Raw genomic sequence first — 22,670 nt, 5'->3', positions numbered from 1 at the left:
AATATTAGCATAAGTCGACCCTAAACTGGAGTTGAACGAGTTGAAATCTTCGTTATTTGTGATCCTTATCACCGGTATAACGTTGGTTGTAGAAGCGGGGTGGCAAGTGTACAAGTTGGGGCGGGCTTGTTGGTTGTTATACTGGGTTAGGTTGGGGTAACGGTTTGAGTTGTTATTGTTAGTGTTCCAAGCCTATTAATATATAAGTTGTTAATTTGTTTAACCTTGATGTGGAAAGGTCGACTTTAAGACCTAAACATAGAGTAACATCAGTTGGACCGACGCAGTGTTAAGTTGACTTTGGCAGTTTGGTAAATTATATAGATTATAATTACCTGATAATTAAGCTGTTGATTAAGTGATGGCTCAGCAGAAGTTCATACCGTTTTAAGCGTCTTACTCAAGGGTGCTACAGCATAAGAGCAGTAGGGGTCAAATTAAAGTACTTTATGTATAGTAAAGCAGACCACTGACCGGTTTTAAAACTTAAGATTTTTAGATATATAGAAGAACACAACACAAAAACGTTTTCTAATATCGCATTTAATGAATAAAAAAACAAATAAAAATGTTATCAATGTTTAATTGTAAACTAGTTTTAATGCACCAAATAGTGCACCAATAGTTTTAGAAATCATAGGTCAAAAGTTTCGTTACCTTGTTTGTTGTTTCTCTATTTGTAGTTCTACGTCTTCCAATCGTTACCATTCCTGAATGTTTAGTTTTCTGTCGTTTCAACTTAACTTGTTTCAACTTTTTCCTTGCAAAATATCCGACATTACATAACAAGATCACGGCTAGTATTGAACTCAATACAGCTATAGTTACAACACATACCGTCTCCATTGCTTTAATTTAACATAAAAAAACGGATTTTATTAAACAGAAAACTTGTGTGTATGTAATGGCCAGCCTTAGCTTAAGCATGCAAGTTGGATTAGCCTTAGTAATTAAGGCAAAATCGCGTTTTTTGAAAAAGCGTTTGCGTTTTTGGATTAAAGCTGCAAAGAAAACGTGTTTTTCAGCGCAAGAATTTAAGTACAATTATAACTAATTTAATTTAACCTTTGTAGTATCGGTTTCCACATTTAAAAATAAACATCGATTATTTTAAATATAACATTTAATATATTGAAACAATAAATTTAAATTTAACACAAAATGTAAATGTGTATTTACTAATCAAATTTTTAATATTGAAAATTGATTAGTACGCCTTCCATATGGTACACTAAAAAAATGTTGTAAACTTTTATGTTTGTAGAACGAGCAAATCAAAGTTAATTATTATCGAATGCACGACGTTAATAACGCCTTTTCAAAATTTTAAATCAGTTGCCAGAGACTATAAAAGCTCGACTAGCAAAAAAGATCAAGTTAAGTTAGATATTAGAGGGTCAAAAATAATGCTTAGATGTAACTTTTAATTATAACATTTTTATTCTTTTTTTAATTAAATTTCTATTATTTTATTTAACTAGGGTATAGAGGATTTAACTTGGATTTTATATAGAGATTCTATATGGCGCGTTTTGCCGTAAAAAGTTTGATATTTTCAGCAATTCTACTAGTTGGTGGATTTTCAGTATTTTATTTAACAAGTAAGTGCAAAAGTTTTCAACTAATTTGTTTAAAAAAGCAAAATATTAAGGCTATGGTATTACTTGTTTAAATTGCTTGACTTTTTGTTTACCAATCCACTAATAGTGTTAAAATACATTTCATTATAATACCTTTGTAAAAATATATTTTAATCACGAACTAAATATTATAATAACATTGGTTGTCAATGATAACTTTCAATTTTGTTAATACTTGAATTATTCAATGATAATTTTGTAGTTGTTTTAGTCAACGCTTTGTATTCTAATATGTTGGGACAATTAATTTAAACTTTAAATATTTTTAAAGGTACCAATGACTCTAAAGACATCAACGAAAGATCTTTGCATGATGATGATAATGATGATGTAGTTGAACCTAAAGCGGACGACTTAGATCCGTTTGAATTTAATGACATATTTGGATCAAAGTTCGGATATCAATCCGTCAGTCCACGTTGGATTTCAGGTTACCTAGTTGTACATATATAAAAATATATTTTTTAAATTTATTTATCCTTAATAAAGGAGGGTCGACTTCACGACCTAAACATAAAGTAACGTCAGTTACCCCAACCCAGTCTTGAGTTGACTTTGGCAGTTTGGGATATTATAGATTATAATTGCCCAATAATTAAGCTGCTAATTAACTGATGGCTAAACAGGAGCTTATACCGTTTAAAGCACCTAACTCAGGAGCCTTACAATATAAGAACAGCGGAGATTGAACCAAAGACCTCACGTAGCCACCTCTTTAAAATACCTTATTAAAAAAGCACTTAATACTAAACAAAAATTATTCTATATTATTAACACCCTCTTTTTGAAATTTAATAGGTGACCAATATATTCACCAAACTTCTGAAAGATCAGTTTATATCAGAAATGTAACAAGTTTAGAAGATACTCTTATAATGGATGGAAGCTTTTACGTAAGTTAACCACAAGCTGGCATTTTAGTGCTTTTAAATATATAACCTGGCAATTGTTATGTACATTTTTTTTTGTATATATCTTTATCCTCGATGTGGGAAAGTCGAATGCGCGACTTAAACATAGAGTAACATCAGTTACTCCAACCCAGTCTCGAGTTGCCTGTGGCAGTTTGGGATACTGAAGAGACTATAATTGCCCGGTAGTTATGCTGCTGATTAAGTGCTGGCTCAGCAGGAGTTCATACCGTTTATAGCGTCTTACTCAAGGGCGCTACAGCATGAGATCAGTGGGAATTGAACCCACGACCTCATGTGTGGTGTATTGAACCCACGACCTCATGTGTGGTGACATACACAACTTTAATAAAATTTGGTTAGTTTTACATATTTTGTCAAATCTTTAATTTACTTATTTATTATATTTAACATGTAAGACCATTACACATCTACGTAAATTGTAAATATATTTTATATAACCACCTAAATTAATTTAGACATAAAAAGCTTAAGGTTTTGTTTTTAGGCTGATAATAGTGCTGCAGCATACCGTGTTTCTGCAACACAACAATACATTTTACTTCTCACAGACTACACACCGGTATACCTACTTTTAAATAGATCTTAGTTACTAATACTATTTATATCTCTGCGTTAAAAATGTTTGCATGTTTAATCTTTTTGTGTTTTTATTTATCCTCGATGTGGGAAGGTCGAATGCGCGACCTAAACATAGAGTAACATCTGTTGCCCCGACCCAGTCTCGAGTTGCCTGTGGCAGTTTGGGATATTATTGATTATAGTTGCCCGGTAATTATGCTGCTGATTAAGTGCTGGCTTAGTAGGAGTTCATACGGTTTATAGCACCTTTCTTAAAGGCACTAGAGCATGAGAGCAGTGAGGATCGAACCCAGGACCTCATGTATTAAAGCAAATTGTTTTCGATATTAAATTAAAAAGGAGGTTAATAAACAATTTTTTGTTAATTTAATCAATAAGAAAACCTTATGTTAAAAGTAAACAACAAACAAACCAATGTTTTCTGCCATTCATCTATATTGAAACAACAAACAAATTTATCTATTTTCCGATATTTACATAACTCCACTTGCGTTTTAAAAATTACGTCAATTATTTGATATAACATTATGCCAAGCTTGCAATACTTTTGTTAACAAATATTGACTTATGTAGGGATGGAGGCATTCTTACAACGGAACATATTTACTCTATGACGTCATTGCAGGGTAATAAACGTTTGTTGTGACATGATTTTTCTAACAAATTTAAATGCGTAACAATTTTGCAAAATCATTACAAAAAGTGTCACAAAACTTGGTTCTAACGTTTAATTTATTAAAATGATTCTGTTATTTAAGTCCTTAATATTCTAAACTTTTGATTATTTTTTACAGTACATTGGTAGATGCGAAACTTCCAAAAGAAATCCAGTATATAAGATGGTCGCCAGCTGGTAACGCATGGGTAAAATAACTTTATCTAAATCATCTTTAATAATTACTCACGTGTTATTAGACAGTAAACCCTTTAATGTTATGATATATATCGTTACAAATTTTAATTAAATCAATTTGCAATTTTTGCACAGATGGTATCTAACCTAGCATTTTTTTTGTATATATCTTTATCCTCGATGTGGGAAAGTCGAATGCGCGACCTAAACATAAAGTAACAACTGTTACTCCGACCAAGTCTTAAGTTGCCTGTGGCAGTTTGTGATATTATAAATATCTATGCTGCTGATAAAGTGCTGACTCAGCAGGAGTTTATACTGTTTATAGCGCCTTACTTAAGGACGCTACAGCATAAGAGCAGTGGGGATTGAACCCACGACCTCATGTGGTGTAGCAAGTGTTTCGACTACTACACCACGCTGCCGGTTATTGCTTTCTTATATGATAAACACACAGCAATAGTGGCTTGTACTTTAATTTTTTAGCTCAAGATTGCTATTTATTTATGTTTTGTTTATATACCAACCAGATATACTGTATAAAATATTGTAATGCTATGTTTAGGTATACGTCCAAGGCTTTAATATTTACTATAGAAACCAACCAAGCGAAACAGATGTACAGGTAACTTTTGATGGTAGATACAACTTCATTTACAATGGAATCCCAGATTGGGTTTATGAAGGTAAAGCTTAATTTTTATAAAAACATTGAACTTTAAAGATTTTAACTCTTTCTTTTTTATAGAGGAGATGATATCTAGCAACAACGTTATTTACTTTTCACCAAACGGAAAGTATATCGCTTATGCTCAATTTAATGATACTAAGTGCGACCATATTCAGTTTACTAGATATGATGAGGCTCAATATCCGATAACGATTGATGTTGCCTATCCTAAAGTAACTATATAATATTCATCTTTATTTGTTTTTGTATATATCTTTATCCTCGACGTGAAAATGTCAAATGCGCGACCTAAACATAGAGTAACATAAGTCACCCTGACATAGAGTAACATAAGTTACCCTTTAGCAGGACTTCATGCCGTTTATAGCGCCTTACTTAAGGTTCGATTCCCACTGTTTTTATGCTATAGCGGTCTTGAGTAAGGCGCTATAAATAGTATGAACTCCTGCTGAACCAACCTTAATCAGCAGCCTAATTATCGGGATATTATATTCTATAATATCCCAAACTGGCAAAGTCAACTCGGGACTGGGTCGGGGTAACTGCTGTAACTTTATGTTCAGACCCTGAATTTGACCTTCCCACATCGAGGATAAATAAATACGGAAAATACCCTTTAAATTTTAATATAACTTTTTGTTTTGCATTTTAAGGCAGGCACCACCCAATCCACAAATAAAGTATTCATTTATGATATAGCAAACAACAATACAGTTCCGATTGAACCACCAGCAGAACTATCAGCAAAGTAACTGTTACCATGTTTTCAATTTCAAAATTACTAAAAAATGACTTGTTTAAAAACTGTTGTTTAACTGTTATTTTAACCTATAGCTACAATACCCTATTCTGTATTTTAACATTCTGAATAAACGTGTATGTTAAAAAAACATTAATTTTAAAATGATTTTAATTTTTATAATTTACTTTTAGTGATTATTTGTTTAATCGGGTCGTATGGGCCGATGAGTCACGTGCCACAGTCACGTGGTCAGACCGATGGCAAACCCATGGCGTAATGCATAAATGTGACGTCATAGGACCGTCTAACATGACAACTTGGAACTGCAAAAAAGTAAGAAAATTAGAAAAAAATTGCAAGTTTTTTTCTAAAAATAGTTTTTTTCTAAAAAATAATTCTAAAAATGTTAGGTCCAAATGTTTTAAAATTTGACTTGAATACACTTTAGAAATAGAAATAAGTCCATTTAGTGAATTTTATTCTTTACATCAATAATCTCAGTTTAAAAAAGGGTTAAATTTACGTCTAGATATTTGAGCATGATGTAAGTACTGGTTGGTTGTATCAACGAAGACCGTACTGGATACCAGTATTTGGCCAAACTACTGACGAGTTTTTTATGGTTTTGCCCAATGCAGGATGGCAACATCTTGCGAAAATTAATTCAGTAAGTATATATAGTATTTACATTGGTAAAAACAATACATGAAATACTAAGACCGGCAGAATGGTGTAGTGGTAAGAACACTGTCGTGGGTTCAATCCCCACTGCTTTCATGCTATAGCGCCCTTGAGTAAGGCACTATAAACCGTATGAACTCCCGCTGAGCCAGCACTTAATTAACAGTATAATTATAATGCAATTAAAATTTAAATATCCCAAACCGGGACTGGGTCGGAGTAAAGGGAACTCAAGACTGGGTCGGAGAAACTGATGTTACTCTGTATGTTTAGGTCGTACATGATTGGGCTTTATCCTATCTATGTTTTACAAGGCATTAATGGTACTTGTCAAATCTTAACTTTTTTATAAAAAAAATGTTGCATTTCAATTTTCGCCATTCCAAATTAAATTTTTTTTACAGACTGGTGGTAGAATGTTTCTTACAACTGGGGACTTTACTGTGACGTCATATAGCGCTTCATACCCAGCCGTAGAACTTTACAACAAGGAGAGCGATTACGTGTAAGATTTAATGACGTCATATGTAAAAAAAATAGTTGTATATTGTATATTAACATTGTTAAGTTTATGTTTAAATCACCAAAACACAACTGAAATGCCATTTGACCGAAAAATATATGCCCAAAAACGAGATTTTACCGACAATTGGGGGTTTTTGTTGACCCTCATTCACCCTTACCATTATCTGTGGAATGGCCTTTATTTTCTGACCGAATTTTGACCTAAAATTCGGTAAAATGCAGTTATTTAAATATCAGTTTTCGGGAATATGAATGACTTTTGGTTATATGATAGTGGTAACTGTTATATAATACCACCTTTAATTTAATTCAGGTATTTTATATCGACCCAAAAATCAGCAGGCGATCGCCAAGTTTACAGAACAAAAGCTAGGCTCACTCCATCTGATACCTTGGAACCAGAATCAACTCAATGCCTGACTTGCAAAATGGACGTCACTTGGCCAGAAAGATGTAATTATGCTACGTCATCGTTTAGCACAGATGGAAGCCACGTGGTTATTCGATGTGGAGGTATGTATATTTTACAAAAAAATAATAAAAATTTAGATAAATATTAGAAACGTAACTTCTTAAATATAAATCTTTTGGTCTAACATTTAAACTATGATAAACGAGTATTACAGTTACTCCGACCCAGTCTTGAGTTGTCTTTTGACAGTTTGGGGTATTATAAATTATAATTGCCCGATAATTAGGCTACTGATAAGATGCTGGCTCAGCAGGAGTTTGTACCGTAAAGACCGCCTTACTCAAGGGCGCAACAGCATAAGATCACTGGGGATCGAACCCAGGACCTCATGTAGTGTGGAAAATGTTCTAACTAATTATAAAATTCATTCTAAATCCAGGCGCTTCGTAAATTTAAACGTCAATTTTTCATAAATATTTTTAACCACTACCCTTATTGTATATACAATAGGGGAGGGACCACCAGTATATGTGCAATACAAAGTCAATCATATGGCCACCGAGGAAGACAATGTATTTATAAATGAGGTGGCACTGCAAGAGAATACTGACTTAGTAGCTAATGTTATGTCAACTGCTACTGCAAGTAAAACATACGGGACAATTGAAAGCACAAGTGGTTATAGTAAGTCTAGTTATTTTTATTTTTAATTGGTATATCAGTAAATTGCATAATAAAAGAGAAATATATATATCTCCCCACTCCCCTCTGCCAATAGGATTATTAATAGACAGTTCTAGTTTATTTTTCTGTTTTAAAATCAAGTATCCAATGCAGTTAATTTTTTGAATTCTTATACAGCTTTTAACTATGAGCAGTGGCTGCCCCCAAATTTTAACGAATCGAAGAAGTATCCGCTTTTGATTGACGTGTAAGTTTTAATATATATTCAATTTTTTTTTCTATATATCTTTATCCTCGATGTAGGAAAGTCGAATGCGCAACTTAAACATAGAGTAACATAAGTTACCCCGACCCAGTCTAGAGTTGACTGTGGCAGTTTTGGATATTATAGATTATCATTGCCCAATAATTACGCTGCTTATTAAGTGCTGGCTCAGCAGGAGTTTATACCCTTTATAGCGCCTTACTCGAAGGCGCTACAGTATGAGATCAGTCGGGATTGAACCCAAGACCTTATGTGTGGTGTAACAAGTATTCTTACCACTACACCACGCTGCCGGTCTAAGATCTTAACCAAACATAAAAAACGCTCTGATTTATGCATGTTAACATTGTATTTTTGATTGGGGTTCCAGATATGCTGGCCCGGGATATCAGAACGTAGATTCCGGTTGGACACGGAGTTGGGCCCCGATGTATGTGCCATCCGCCTTAGATGTTGTTGTTGTTCGGGTCGATGGCAGAGGATCCAATTTTAGGGGTAAAAAAAGCTCAAAAATTTTATTATACAAAGTTGCTTGTTAACCGGCAGCGTGGTGTAGTGGTAAAAACACTTGCTACACCACACATAAGGTCGTGGGTTCAATCCCCATTGATCTTATACTGTAGTGCCCTTAAGTAAGGCGATATAAACGGTATAAACCCCTGCTGAGCCAGCACTCAATCAGTAGCATAATTATCGGGCAATTATAATCTATAATATCCCAAACTGCCACAGGCAACTCGAGACTGGGTTGGAGAAACTGATGTTATTCTATGTTTAAGTCGCGCATTCGACTTTCCCACATCGAGGATAAAGATATATACAAAAAAAACTATTAAAATAAAGACTAAAGCATGTCACCAAAAGTCATAACTAACTACTATAGTAGTGGAAGGTTCACGTGCAATAATTACATTTTTTTATTCATCTTAGGTGATGCTTTTATGCACGAAGTTTATAAATCCCTTGGTCAAAAAGAAATCGACGACCAAATAGAAACAGCAAAGTATTGAGTTGTGATTTTAAATAAAAAATTCTTATAATAAAAAAATAAACATGAAGGCCCGTTCACACGGAGTACGCAACGCAACGTAACGTAGTGTAAGATTTCGCAACCATTTAAAATGAACAGAGTCGTTCACACGTACGAAAGTTTGCGTAAGTTACGCAAGATTTCGTAAGCGGTATACTTTTATTAGATATTTTGTATTTGTTAATCCCTAGAACTCGCAAAGTTACGTAAACGCAACGTTACCTTGTCGTGTGAACAGGCCTTAAATCTTGTTTGTTGGTCGTATATAATTAAATATTTTAAATATGTACTAAGGGAATTGTAAATTCTTATTACTCTACAAGAGAAAGATTTAAATATTTTTTTTCTTTTTAACTATTTTAGGTATTTCAAGAACAATATGCCATACATTGATGGTGATCGTATTGCAATTTGGGGATGGGTAAGTTTTGCTTTTTATGTAATAGGAAAAAAGAAAAATTAATTTAATATAAACATTTTTAATAAGTAGAGCATATTTACTAAGATTTATAAAATAACAACCTTATGCTTTTAGTCTTATGGAGGATTTGCAACGTCTCATGCGATGGGTGATAACAGTGGAGTTTTTAAATGCGGGTTAGCTGTCGCACCATTAACAGATTGGAGATATTACGGTAAAGCCTTAGAATTTTTGATATTTATACAACTAGTAAATAAAAGTTAGTGGAGTGGTGTATTAGAAAGAACACTTGCTACACCACATGAGGCCGTGGGTTCAATCACCACTGCTCTCATGATGTAGCACCCTTGAGTAAGGCGCTCGGTCGAAGTAACTAATGTTACTCTATGTTAAGGTCGCGCATTCGACCTTCCCACATCGAGGATAAAAAATATACAGAAAAAAATAGAAAAAATCATTACTGAATTTACATTAACCTCTAAAACTATCAGATAAAAAGCAAACCAAATTTTTAAAGTAATTTTAAACAAAATAATTTAAGCCAACAATATATCTTTAATGTCACTAAATCTTAGACCTACATAACATACCAAGTGTTACATAAAAAAAACTTCTATACAACCTACACTAGATATTTGCATTTAGTTTATTCAACCTTTTTAGATACGATATATGCTGAGCGTTATATGGGTGATCCAGCAGTGAATGTGGAAGGATATGATAAGGCAAACGTAATGAACAAAGCTGCTACTTTTCCACAATCTAGTTACTATCTGATACATGGAATGACTGACGGTAAGTACATTTATATTATATACTGGCTCTTTTAAGTTTATTTAAAATATTTAAGATTAAATTCACGAAAAAGATCTTGACATTGAATATGCCATATTAAAAACTAGCACTTTTTAGTTTATTTAAAATGTTTAGGATGAAAATTAACTTGATATTACCTCAACCTTTTCAAATATTTTAATAACATAAAAGTTTTGATATTTGTTTAATTAGACCTGATATTACAACCGTCTTTTAACAAATATAAGATCATATAAAAAGTACATTCTTGTAATATATATGAACTATAAAGTTTTTTTGAAATAGTTAGGGTTTAAATTTTTGAAAATATTCTTAAACTCGATAGTACTTTTTTTAAACACGTTACAAAAAAAAAAAAAAAAATATAAGGTAAACTTATGAAAATTGTTTATTTAGTACTAATACAACAACTACTTTTTTAACAAATAAAAAATAACAAAAGTCTTGTCAAAGTGTTATTAAGATGTTATATCTAAGTATACATTCGTTTGTAAGTTCTAAAGATAACAAATATTATTCACATTTAAAGATTATTTTTTATATTCTCTTTTTTTTCGATGTAAGAGAAACAAAATCTAAGAAAAAAAATTCAAGAAATAAAATTTTTTCTTATTTTTATCTTACTATCAAGATTCCATTAAGAGTTAAAATAAGGATGTTGTTAACTAGATTTCAAGTTGATGTCGCAATTTTAATCTTGCTTTTTAAGTTATATTGTATGTAAAGTCTACATAGGTTTTCGGTCTAAAAAAACATTGCAATCAAGAGAATTTAAAAAAATTGTTTTTGCAAGATAAACAAATCATTAATATAATATTGCCTTAAGACAGAATTAGTAAATTAAATTCACATCCACTATGCGTACTAAATCCCTACACATATATTTACCGTTTACATATAAACAAACAGAACCTAAGTATAGGTTAAAAACATATTTGTTCTATAAACATAAGCTTAATTTAAAAAACTTGTTTTTTAGACAATGTTCATTTCCAAAATGCTGCACAACTTTCAAAAGCTTTGATTGGCGAAAAAATAGATTTTAGCAATTTCGTGAGTAAATATTTTTATTTTAAAAATAAGCCTTAATTTTTAGTTTAAATAAGGTCAAGTTAACAAAACTCGTGTATTAGATTTATAAATTGAATTACATAAAAAACAAATTCTTAAAGACCCGTTCACACGGCGTACGCAACGCAACGTAACGTAATGCAAGATTACGCAATCATTTAAAATAAACAGAGTCGTTCACACGTACGAAAGTTTATGAAAGTTACGTAAAATTTCGTAAAGTTTCGTGGCTGGAGCGAAATTTACGCAAGATTTCGTAAGCGGTATACTTTTATATTAGATATTTAAAACAAATTTTTAAAAGAAATTCCTAGAACTCGCAAAGTTACGTAACGCAACGCAACGTTACCCCGTCGTGTGAACAGACCTTATAAGTATAACCAAATACAAAATAGAGAAATTATTAAATAAATGTACTTAATTCATAACAACAATTTTGAAAAAAAAATTTGCATCGTTTTATAGATATATTAATAAAAATTTAATTTAATTTTTTTTTGTATTTTAAATTTAATATAATTTTCGTGTTTTTTGCAAGTTTGTATATCCCAACATTAATCTTTAATGATTTAATATGCATCGTTTAAAAAAGATTTTTTGTTTTAAAATAAAAAAGTAGCCTATACAATATCATTGATTTAAAAAACATAGAACCATTTAAGGATCAATTAACAAATAAAGTCATTCACTTTAATTGGCTATTAATATTAATAACCATTAAAAATATTGTAAATTTCTATCGATGTAATTTATACAAAAAACTTTTTTGTTCCTAAATGAACAACTTAATTATTTATAACTTTTTTTCTACATGATTTTTAATGATTAATTAGACAATTTTTTACTTGTATTAATTTAAACACCATTGCCAAAACTTTTAAACATTATTAAATATATTTAATATTTGATATTTCCAATGAATAATAATATAAGCATACCCTCGAAAATTTAGGCCTTTTATAATATGTTTACAAAATTTAAATTAATAAAATTAACATTTTTTGTTGTATATTTTTAGTTAAGAAACCTATCATTAAAAGTTTGTTATATATCTGTCTAAATTAGTTTAAAAAAATATCATTTACGTTTAAACATTATTTAAATTAAAATTGATGGTGTAAATTTTAGTTACAAAACAAACCGAAAAAAACATGTTATGTTTGTGCAATTTTATCAGGCAAAAATATGATTCAATTGTAAACAACATTTACATCAAAACTAATTTTGTAAAACTTGTTTTCTACATTTTTTACATTTTTTACATGTCTCAATTAGAAAACCATTGCCAAAACACTTAAACTGTATAATGTACATTTAATATGTGATACTTTTAGTGAATAATAATATTAGAATACACAAAAAACTTATCGCAAAAAACTTATCGCAAAAAACACAAAAAACTTATAAGTACAAATGCTTACAAAATTTAAACTTGTCAAATTAAAATTATTTTGTAAATTTATATCTAAAAAACAAATTATCAAAAGTTACATTACCTAATTGTGAACAACATTTACATCATAAATAATTTTGTTAATTTTATTAAAAAAAAATTGTCATAAAAATAATATTGTGTTTGTGTAAATCTATTGGATACAAATATCATTTAAACCTTAAATGTAATTTTCAAACTTGTTTTTTTTATTAGTTTTATGCTGACCAAGATCATTCAATCAACCAAGGAAACGCACGTAGACATGTCTACAAGATATTAACAAGACATTTATGTCATTGCTTTGACCTTCAGGTACCCGCGGATGTTTGGGCTTAATCGTATGACGTCATAAATTGACGCTTTCACGGAATTACGTCATTGTATATAACGTAACAATTAACATTGTATAAAAAACAACTTTTACAAATAACAAAAAACACTAAAATGGAAATGTAGTTTTATATATCTGTATGAGATTATTGTAATACTAGTAATAATATTAAAAAAAAATTCTTTTTAAATATTTGACTTAAAATACTTTAACTTAAAATAATTAAAAGTATTTTTTTCACAAACTATAATTTTTGAAGTCTAATTAATATAAATAATATTCTTAAATAATTGACTAACCCTTACGGTAAAATATTATATGATTTGATATATGTTTTGTATATATGATTATTGTATTTTTATTTACATTTTAGGGTTTTGTAATAAATGTTAATGCAATCTACGACTTGTAACTAAACTGTATATTTAGAACAGAGGAAATAAATGGCAAGAATTAAAAAACTTTAAATTTAACTAAAAGCCTTTTCAGAAATCTTTTGTAATTCAATTGGAAACAAAATATCTTTTATCGATATTTTAGCGCCACTAATACAAAAGTTAAAATAAATACATTTTAATCAAGTTAGTATTGTAAATAAAAGCATTTTTATTAGTTTAGTCCACTATAGTTTTATTTAAATTAGCAACCTATGTTTAAACGCTTTATTTTAGATTTTTTCTAATAATAAATTGCCCATCCTTTTAAAGAATCTATAAGGTAATATATATTAAATAGTCGCCTAATAAAAACGTAATTCGAAGTATTATTTTATAAATATATTTTAATTATTATTTAACCTAACATACCTAATAGCCATAACAACGATAACAGAAAAAAATGATTACGTCACGCAACCACACAATCGAAAAACGCTAAACTTGAAGTCTCGTATAACAATAGGTAAACGAAAACGCAACAGAAACATAAAAAGTTGTGTTATTTTTTGGTAGCAAAGGCTGTGATGGCACGTTATTAAAATAGGTAAAAACGTTGTGGTGAATATATATAAGTGTTAGGTTGTTGGCAATGTATTAATTATAGGGTGAAAACAGATGTTAAAGCTTTGATCAGGAAATTTGGAATTTTTTAGGACATTAAAATATAACAGTTGTTTTCAGCGATTGTAATTAACAAATTTATTTTTAATTATTTATTAATGTTTAATGAATTAGCTATATGAGACTAGACAGTTAAATATTCTTAAAATAAAAAAATAATATGCAAAATTTAGGAATTTTTTTGTATCAGTTATTTTAAACTTTGGCCGCTTTAATTACATATTTTAAACGCAAATTATTGACCTTATAATAAGCAGACAAACTATTAAAAAACATTTTATGGTAATAAATTAAGCAACTAGCGTTTCAAAATTCCCATGTGTTAAAATTAATCTTGTATTTCGATTTCGGCCAAAAAAAATTAGAAAAAACACATGGTTTAATATGTAGGCGTTTAACGCGTTATTTTTCTCCTTGAAACATTATAATTACGAAAAAGTGAAACCCATAATTACAATATATTTTAAGTGAGTGGTTTTACATTAAGCCAGGTGAGTTAAATCGACATTTAAGGTAAAAATTTTAGTTCGCTCAAAGTTAGACAAACCACCTATTTCAAATACATTTTTAATTAAGAAACTTGGTCTGCAAATATAAACCGTTTATGATATAAGTAGTTCAAATGTTTAATTTTAGTCAATCAGGTTTAAAAAGTGGTTTTGTTTTGGCTTGACATGCCTGCCTAAGGCAAAATGTATTCAGACAATTTATTTAATATTTGATCAGAAATATAATCGTTGCTTACAAAAAACTTAGTCGTAATTCTAAGTAAAATGGTCATCATCCACATTTGCTTTTCTTAAGATATTGCTTTAAATTGTATATTGCTTTACAATTGAGGCACTTTTAACTTATATATATAAAAGGTTATTTAGTAATCATTTAAGCAATAGCTTAATTGCTATTGCACACAAAAGGTTGGTCAGAAAGAAAGTAGTCAAAAAACAATATTTTTTATTAAAAGTACAACTATAAGTTAGTATGTTGTAACCATAACTATAGGATGGTATATAGTGACCAAAAAACTTGCAAAAAAATGCAAATATTGTTTTTAAATTAGTGATTTTATTATACTTAAAACCCAACAATCTATATCAATTTTTATTCAAAATCAAATTAAACAGGAAATTGATTTTATGTAATAGATACATGATGATATCCTTTAGTTAAATTAAGAAACAGTTCGTACAGAAGTAAAATGTAAAGGTACTGGCTAGTACTAGCAAAACGACGTCAATAATGAACTTTGCTAAATTTAGAATAAGGTTTAATGCAGGATTAGACGAGGTATAAAAGCAAGTGTCGTCCCTTATATAATTTTAGTTTAAAATAAAATTAGGACAAAGGCGTTTTAGTAGCATGAATTTTAACTATTAATATAAGAATGATTTGGAAAAAAAAAATACGTAATAATAATAAAATATTAAAAATAAATATGCAAAAAAAAACGCAACTTGTTACGTACATAAACTTAAAAAATTCCAAAAAAATTTCCAACTAAAAGTCAAATGCTTGCTCATATATTAGACTAGTTGTCACGTTTTTGAAATGTAACCATAACAAAAACACGCGCGTAATGGTTAGGTTTATCGATTAAGGAAAATTATTTAAAATTTATGACTCCTGTTTTCAATTAAGCATATTTTTTTACATTAGGAGATAACATCGTAAATAAATTAAAAATTAAATTCGATAACACCCTTGATATATTAAAAAAAAAGTAAAAAACAAACAACGAATAACCCTTTGTTAGATCCGAATAATCAATAATATATTGGGACCGAATGTTTAATCATTTAATTAAAAACTGTTCGAATTCGTTATGGTATTGTAAATTTTTTTTTTTTAAATAAATTTGACTTTTTTTTTAGCACTTCTTTTACGAAATAGTCAAGTATTTGAGACGCTTCCTTACACTGTCATTGTTGACCTTTAACGGGTTTAAAATTATGGAAATCGCATGTAAATTTAACGTCAAATTTTTGGTCATTGATTCGAATTAACGAAATGTCAAATTTGTCAGATTTATTTAGATTAGGAGAATTTTTTTAACAGAATTCTCGGAAAATAAAAATATTAATTTGCGTAAACTTATGTATATATAAAGACAAAAATTTAAAAATTTTTAGATTTATACAGAATTTCGCAGTTATATATATTTTACAATAAACTTCAGCATTTATTTTTGTAATCGTTACTAACATTAGATTTTTTTAGAAACATATTGTGTTTAATTATGTAAGTAAAAGTTAGTATACATGGCAAGTATAGTAGAACAGCAACAAACCATGATTTTAAATTCAACTTTGATGCCAAACAACAACGTTATCTTAACAACAAGGTAACTTACTCCATATTTTAATAACTGTATATTTATATACAAATTTAACTTTTTATGTTATAAGGCTACATTACATTTCCAAGGGCTTTAAATATTTGTAATTAATAAGTTGTATAATTTAATTTTAATTTAAATAGCACGGTTTATTTTCAACTTCAAAAGTATTTCAAATTTTGACGAAAAATGACATGGGCTTAACTTAATAAACTGGCTTTTTGATGTGACTTTACATAAAAATATGTTATCGTATTATCATCGTTATTGTGGTTAAGCTTTATTGGAAAGCAGATAAAAGCTAATGTTCCGCTTCTGGGAAGATTAAAAACCGATTTTGACGTAATTTTGATATAACTGATAAAATTGATTTAAAAACTTAGATGTTGATAAATCTAAACAAGATAAATTATTAGAACAAAGGTTAAAACAGGTTTAAAGTCATGTTCGCATAATATTAAGTATTTTTTATGTTTTCAATAGTGGAATAGATTTTGTCTTTTTTTTATCTTCTAGATGTACATTTATATCATATTTTTTGTTACTTTAATATTAAAAAAAGATACGCAAATGTATTTAAAAACCCTTTTTAAAATATCTTAACTATACAATTACAACCCTTTGTAAGTGACAAGAAATACCTTGATATATATTTAACAGAATATTTAATTAAGTTTATAAATATTTAATAATCTATCTGTATACAGAACATTAGGTCAAACATATCTTTATAAAGATCATATTATATTGTATAAACCAAAACCCAAGATATTGTGAATAGATCATTTGTTAAATAAAACATAACTCAACGTTACATGATGAAGTAACCTCATATTTTTAGCTTATAGTTTTGAAATAGATAAGAAAATGTATAATAAAAAAATTGTACTTTTAGACCACCCAATAAATATTAAAATACTTAATAGATTTTTTGCATATACTTTAAAACAAGTCTTGTAAACTATGTCAAATATAGAACTTAAGTTTATTTACATATCCGGACTGTTAAGATTAAATTTGTTTTTGTTTCCTTTAAGCGCTTACGCCATCAGAAGGTAATCATAAATACCCAAATTTGAGTAATTTCTGTTCCGTAATATTAACAACATCATTTCCTTATTAAGAAGCAGGCGTGTTAAGAGAAAATAAAATACAAACCTTAATGTTTAATATACAATAAACATATTTGTCTTATTGCCTAATCAAACGTGACTTTTCTAACAGACCAAAATATTATTTGGGGAATTGAAAGTGGGTACATCTATAGGGGACAGTCAACAGATGGGTTAAGAGAATTGGGGTAAAGACTAGACGTCGATGTAGTTATCCAAAAAATATAAAATTATATTTTTCTTTTTCAGCGAAGCATATCAAACCCCATTCAACGAAACTGATATAATATGGACTTCAGTGCTTTTGATAATATTCTTTTGTTTTGGTGTGTTTGCTAATATAGTGACAATCACTGTTATACTCACAACACCAGATTTAAGGTATGTTAAATCTTATTAAGATAAAACGTATTAAAAGATTAAACGCAGAACACCTGTTTGTTGCTGAAACTCATAAACGTATTTAATTTTCGCATGATACCAACTAAACCACAAAATGCGTTTATAAACGCGGAGTGGTTTTAATGTGGCTTTGGTGCGACTCGAACAAGTAACATTCCGGCAGCGTGGTGTAGTGGTAAGAACACTTGCTACACCACACATGGGGTCGTGGGTTCAATTCCCACCGACCTCATGCTGTAGCACCCTTGAGTAAGGCGCTATAAACGGTATGAACTCTCATAATATAGATTATAATCTATAATATCCCAAACTACCACAGGCAACTCGAGACTGGGTCGGAGTAACTGATGTTACTCTATGTTTAAGTTGCGCATTCGACTTTCCCACATCGAGGATAAAGATATATACAAAAAAAACTCGTTTTAAAACAATTAAAAATAAATTTTAAAACAAAAACAACTCCATAGTGCCACCATTCGGTTACTAGTTTTTGAACTGCAATAATTTTGAGCAAATTCAATTTAAAAAGCTCTAGATATTTAAAAAAGATATATATTTAAAAAATATTACATTACCTTTATATTTATAAAAGTTTAATACTTTCCATTTTTTTAGAACAAATGTGTTCAACCACTTTATATTGAGCTTATGTGCTTCTGATTTAACTTCAGCACTTATAAGTTGGATTAATCTTTATAGAAGAACATGGGGATTTGAATTGTTCAGATTGCCCAACTTTTTCTGTGTGGTAAGACTTCAATTTTCATGAAATTAAAAAAAATTACCTGTAAAAAATGGTTTATTTAAACATTTCAGATTATACAGATATATATGCTTGCTTAAAAAACTAATTCAAATAAATCAAACTATTAAAAAAATCTATTTAAAATCATTTTTTATGACCAGCAGCTTGGTGTGGTGGTAAGAACACTTGCTTCACTACACATAAGGTCGTGGGTTCAATCCCCACTGATCTCATGCTGTACCGCCCTTGAGTAAGGCGCTATAAACGGATTAAACTTCTGCTGGGACTTAATCAGCAGCATAATTATCGGTCAATTAAAATCTATAATATCCCAAACTGCCACAGGCAACATAAGACTGGGCTGGAGTAACTGATGTTACTCTATGTTTAAGTCGCGCATTCGACTTTCCCACATCGAGGGTAAAGATATATACAAAAAAATGGGAAAAAGAATGTTATAAAGATACCCAGAAAAAAAATTTAAGTTACCTGTTTTGTTTGTTTAGTTTTACTGGGGTGCTGATATCTGGACTTCATACACTACTGCTCTTCACATTTTAAGTTTTTCTTCATTAAGGTTTATATCTGTTACTTGGCCACAAAAATTTACTGCAATATCTCTCAGAATGGCAAAGGTAATTCCAAAAAAGAATATTGATAAATTCAAAATTAACAAAAAAGACCTTCTTAAAAATAATAGTGGTAAGAACACTTGCTACACCACACATGAGGTCGGGTGTTTTATCCCCACTGAGCTCATGCTGTAGAGCCCTTGAGTAAGGTGCAATAAACGGAATGAACTCCTGCTGAGCCAGCACTTAATCAGCAGCATAATTACTGGGCATTTATAGTCTCCATAATATCCCAAACTGCCACAGGAAAATCGAGACTGGGTCGGAGTAACTAATGTTACTCTATGTTTAAGTTGCGCATTCGATTTTCCCACATCGAGGATAAAGATATATACAAAAAAAAAAAATAATAATATTTAAAAACAATATCAAATGATAAAAATAACACAATAAGAATAAAAAAAACAGTTTTATTACCTATTACAAAAGCTTGAATATCAAACTTGTTTTTTAAGTTTTGGATATTAAGCATGTGGGCAGTAGCGTTTGTTGTCGGTTTTGTTCCCATGGCTTTATTCAGTGGAGCTAGGCCAAGAAATCGAACTGGTCAAACTCCTGATTCAAAATGGTCGTCGTGCACACAATATACTGAATGGTAAAAAACAAAATTTAATGTATGTCTGTATTTATACTAAACATTTTAGACAATATTTAAACAAGATTAATTCGTTTTCAAATCGAGAAAAAATTAAATTTTTACTTTATTACAAATAAGTACCGTCAGCGTGGTGTAGTGGTAAGAACACTTGCTACACCACACATGAGGTCGTGGGTTTAATCCCCACTGAGCGTGAGTTTAATCTCCACTCCGTGGGTTTAATCCCCACAAGTGGCGCCCTTGAGTAAGGCGCTATGAACGATATAAACTCCTGCTAAGCCAGCACTTAACTAGCAGTATATTTATTGGGCAATTATAATATCCCAAACTGCCACAGGCAACTCGAGACTGGGTCGGAGTAACTTATGTTACTCTATGTTTAAGTCGCGCAATCGACTTTCCCACAGAGGATCAAGATTTGTACAAAAAAAAAAAGTAAGAAAAATATAATTTAGCCAAATGTGAATTAGTCACCCAAAATTGTTAGGTAATAAAACATGTAAACAATATTATCAATTTTAAATCATAAAAAAACTTAAAACATGTTTTTAAAAATCAGTATGGTACAAAAATGTGACCAATATTATTAAATTTAAAATGACTAAAATCCTTCTTATTTTTATAGGATACCAGCATATCAAAAGTACATCATCTTCGCATACACTATTTTCTTCTACTTACCTGTTATATTTACCGTCATTCTATCAATTATCACAATCGTTAAAATCATTAAAATGGGAGGTACGGTGGTACGATCAATATCTTCACAAGCTGTCAATGCAAGAAGACAAAAAGAACATCAAGCACTTATTCAATTGGTTTTAATAGTGGGATCTTTTCTACTGGGGTATATACCTTTTACAGGTATATATAGTAAAATTAATGCATTTTATCATTTATAGCCTATAGTTATACCATTTAAAATTGTAGCTATTGTCTGTAAAATTAATTTAAAGTTTTTGTATTTTTTTGTGTTTATTTATCCTTGATGTGGAAAGGTCAACTTTACAACCTAAACATAGAGTAACATCAGTTACCCCAACCCAGTCTCGATTTGCCTTTGGCAGTTTGAGATATTATAGATTATAATTACCCAATAATTAAGCTGCTGATTAAGTTTTGGCTTACCAGAAGTTTAAGTTGTTTATAGTGCTTGCTAAAGTACATTACAGTGAGAATCGAACCCAAGGCCTCGTGTAGTGATTTTAATAAGTTAACACAATATTAACTTAATTTACAAAAAGTAAAACAAAATTTTAAATCTTACCAGCTTATGAATACTTTACAACCAATTATGCGAACACGAACGCAGCTGGTTTAAGGATAGATTGGAGATTCGGGACAATTCAATATTTGTGTCTTCGGTTTTCAGAGTGTTTAAATCCTATTTTCTATAACATAGGGTCCAGGTAAATTTACAGACTTTAAGTTTTGCAAGTTTTTTCTTTCTTTTAACAACCAACATACCATAATATTTTTATTATAAAGAATAAATTTAATTTAAATTTGAAGGTTTATTTCGAATAACACGTGGTTTTTAAAAAAATTCAAACGCGATTTCCCCTTACCAAATAGTCAATATATCCTGTTAAATATATTTAAAAAAAAATACATAAGTTTTATAAATATAAATAATAATATATTATATTAAACTTAAATAAATAATGTTTATATTATATTTTGTAGCAAGATGCGGGCGGAGACGATGCGTTTTCTACAAGAAAAATTTTGTTGCAAAAAACTACCTCCAAAAAACAAACAATTATCGATATTTTCAAAAAGTAACTTATCTTCGCCAATTCAGTCTTGTACAACACCAGTAGGGGTTAGCAAACATAAAAAAGCAATGACAGTAACTTCTGTTTTTGTAATTACTGATGTAACTAAAACAAAATCAGACACTTGATAAAAAAGTTTTATATTACAATACTTAGAAAATATACGAAAAAAAATCCACAAAATATTTTTGTTTTTATAAGTTTATTATTACATATGTTATAATAAACAACATATGTAATAGTTATGTCTGCATTTCATAAGCAAAATATAGGCCTATACCATATCCAATTACATTCAGCATAATACATTAAAAAATCAAAATATCATACATTTTCTATTAGAGGTTATTTTAAAACTACAAAACGTTTATAGATAAAATTTAAAATACATATACATTGATTTTTTGAATGTTCTCTTGTATATTTAAAATCTGATTTTTTATTATAACTAAATGTGCCTTTTTAATATATCTAAATCTGGGTACGTTTTTTGAAAATAGTAAGATGTATTTTTATTTGTTGTTGTTCCGTTTAGTTCACTGTCGATTATATTCAATAAAAAATAAACTATTTAACTCTTATGTGATCTTAACACTTCAAATTATTAGCTGAAAATATTATTTTAAAACATGAAAGACAGTAAAAAGGGATTTTAATTTACAAAAATTTTTAAAATTATAAAAACATAACATCTTTTTTAAAAAGATTTAACTAAATTAAATAATTTGGGTCTAATAAGAAAAATAAATTGACTAAAAGTATCAAAAAAATTAAAAATTGTTTAAAGGTATTAAAAAAATTAAAAAAAAGTCTTAAAAAAATACTAGATACTACATTTAAAAACATACCAAAAACATGTAATTAGACTAGTGTATTTTCAAACAAAAGTGATTTAAAAA

The 22,670-nt window shown here is 29.4% G+C and overlaps 2 protein-coding genes across 2 annotated transcripts; both read left to right on the top strand.

Annotated features, from left to right (window-relative positions):
• Nucleotides 1-1,522: 1,522 nt before the first annotated feature.
• On the top strand, nucleotides 1,523-13,116 carry LOC145742624 (prolyl endopeptidase FAP-like). Its single transcript, XM_082560401.1, is given in 22 exon segments — nucleotides 1,523-1,601; nucleotides 1,912-2,070; nucleotides 2,439-2,533; nucleotides 3,060-3,134; nucleotides 3,728-3,780; nucleotides 3,949-4,018; nucleotides 4,573-4,693; nucleotides 4,756-4,910; nucleotides 5,352-5,446; nucleotides 5,632-5,773; nucleotides 5,970-6,107; nucleotides 6,526-6,626; nucleotides 6,960-7,159; nucleotides 7,569-7,742; nucleotides 7,920-7,989; nucleotides 8,378-8,502; nucleotides 8,938-9,017; nucleotides 9,411-9,458; nucleotides 9,573-9,672; nucleotides 10,122-10,253; nucleotides 11,254-11,327; nucleotides 12,994-13,116. Coding segments are annotated over 22 exon segments (2,409 nt in total).
• A 3,268-nt stretch (nucleotides 13,117-16,384) lies between these two features.
• On the top strand, nucleotides 16,385-22,056 carry LOC145742971 (growth hormone secretagogue receptor type 1-like). Its single transcript, XM_082560818.1, has 8 exons — nucleotides 16,385-16,510; nucleotides 17,866-17,997; nucleotides 18,634-18,766; nucleotides 19,270-19,398; nucleotides 19,851-19,990; nucleotides 20,619-20,857; nucleotides 21,264-21,402; nucleotides 21,680-22,056. The coding sequence occupies exons 1-8, from the start codon at nucleotides 16,428-16,430 to the stop codon at nucleotides 21,897-21,899; spliced, it is 1,215 nt and encodes a 404-aa protein (XP_082416944.1). The 5' UTR covers nucleotides 16,385-16,427; the 3' UTR covers nucleotides 21,900-22,056.
• Nucleotides 22,057-22,670: the final 614 nt, after the last annotated feature.

Source organism: Corella eumyota, chromosome 2, assembly GCF_963082875.1.
Source record: "Corella eumyota chromosome 2, kaCorEumy4.1, whole genome shotgun sequence".
Lineage (NCBI taxonomy): Eukaryota > Metazoa > Chordata > Ascidiacea > Phlebobranchia > Corellidae > Corella > Corella eumyota.
This window is presented reverse-complemented; position numbering and strand designations above follow the sequence as displayed.

What these genes read in the sequence shown, in the direction of transcription:
- LOC145742971 (XM_082560818.1), top strand. Translation starts at nt 16,428, where the DNA reads ATGGCAAGTATAGTAGAACAGCAACAAACCATGATTTTAAATTCAACT. An exon ending in AACGTTATCTTAACAACAAG is followed by an intron (nt 16,511 to 17,865) that starts GTAACTTACTCC and finishes TTTCTTTTTCAG; the next exon opens with CGAAGCATATCAAACCCCAT. An exon ending in TATCTCTCAGAATGGCAAAG is followed by an intron (nt 19,399 to 19,850) that starts GTAATTCCAAAA and finishes TTGTTTTTTAAG; the next exon opens with TTTTGGATATTAAGCATGTG.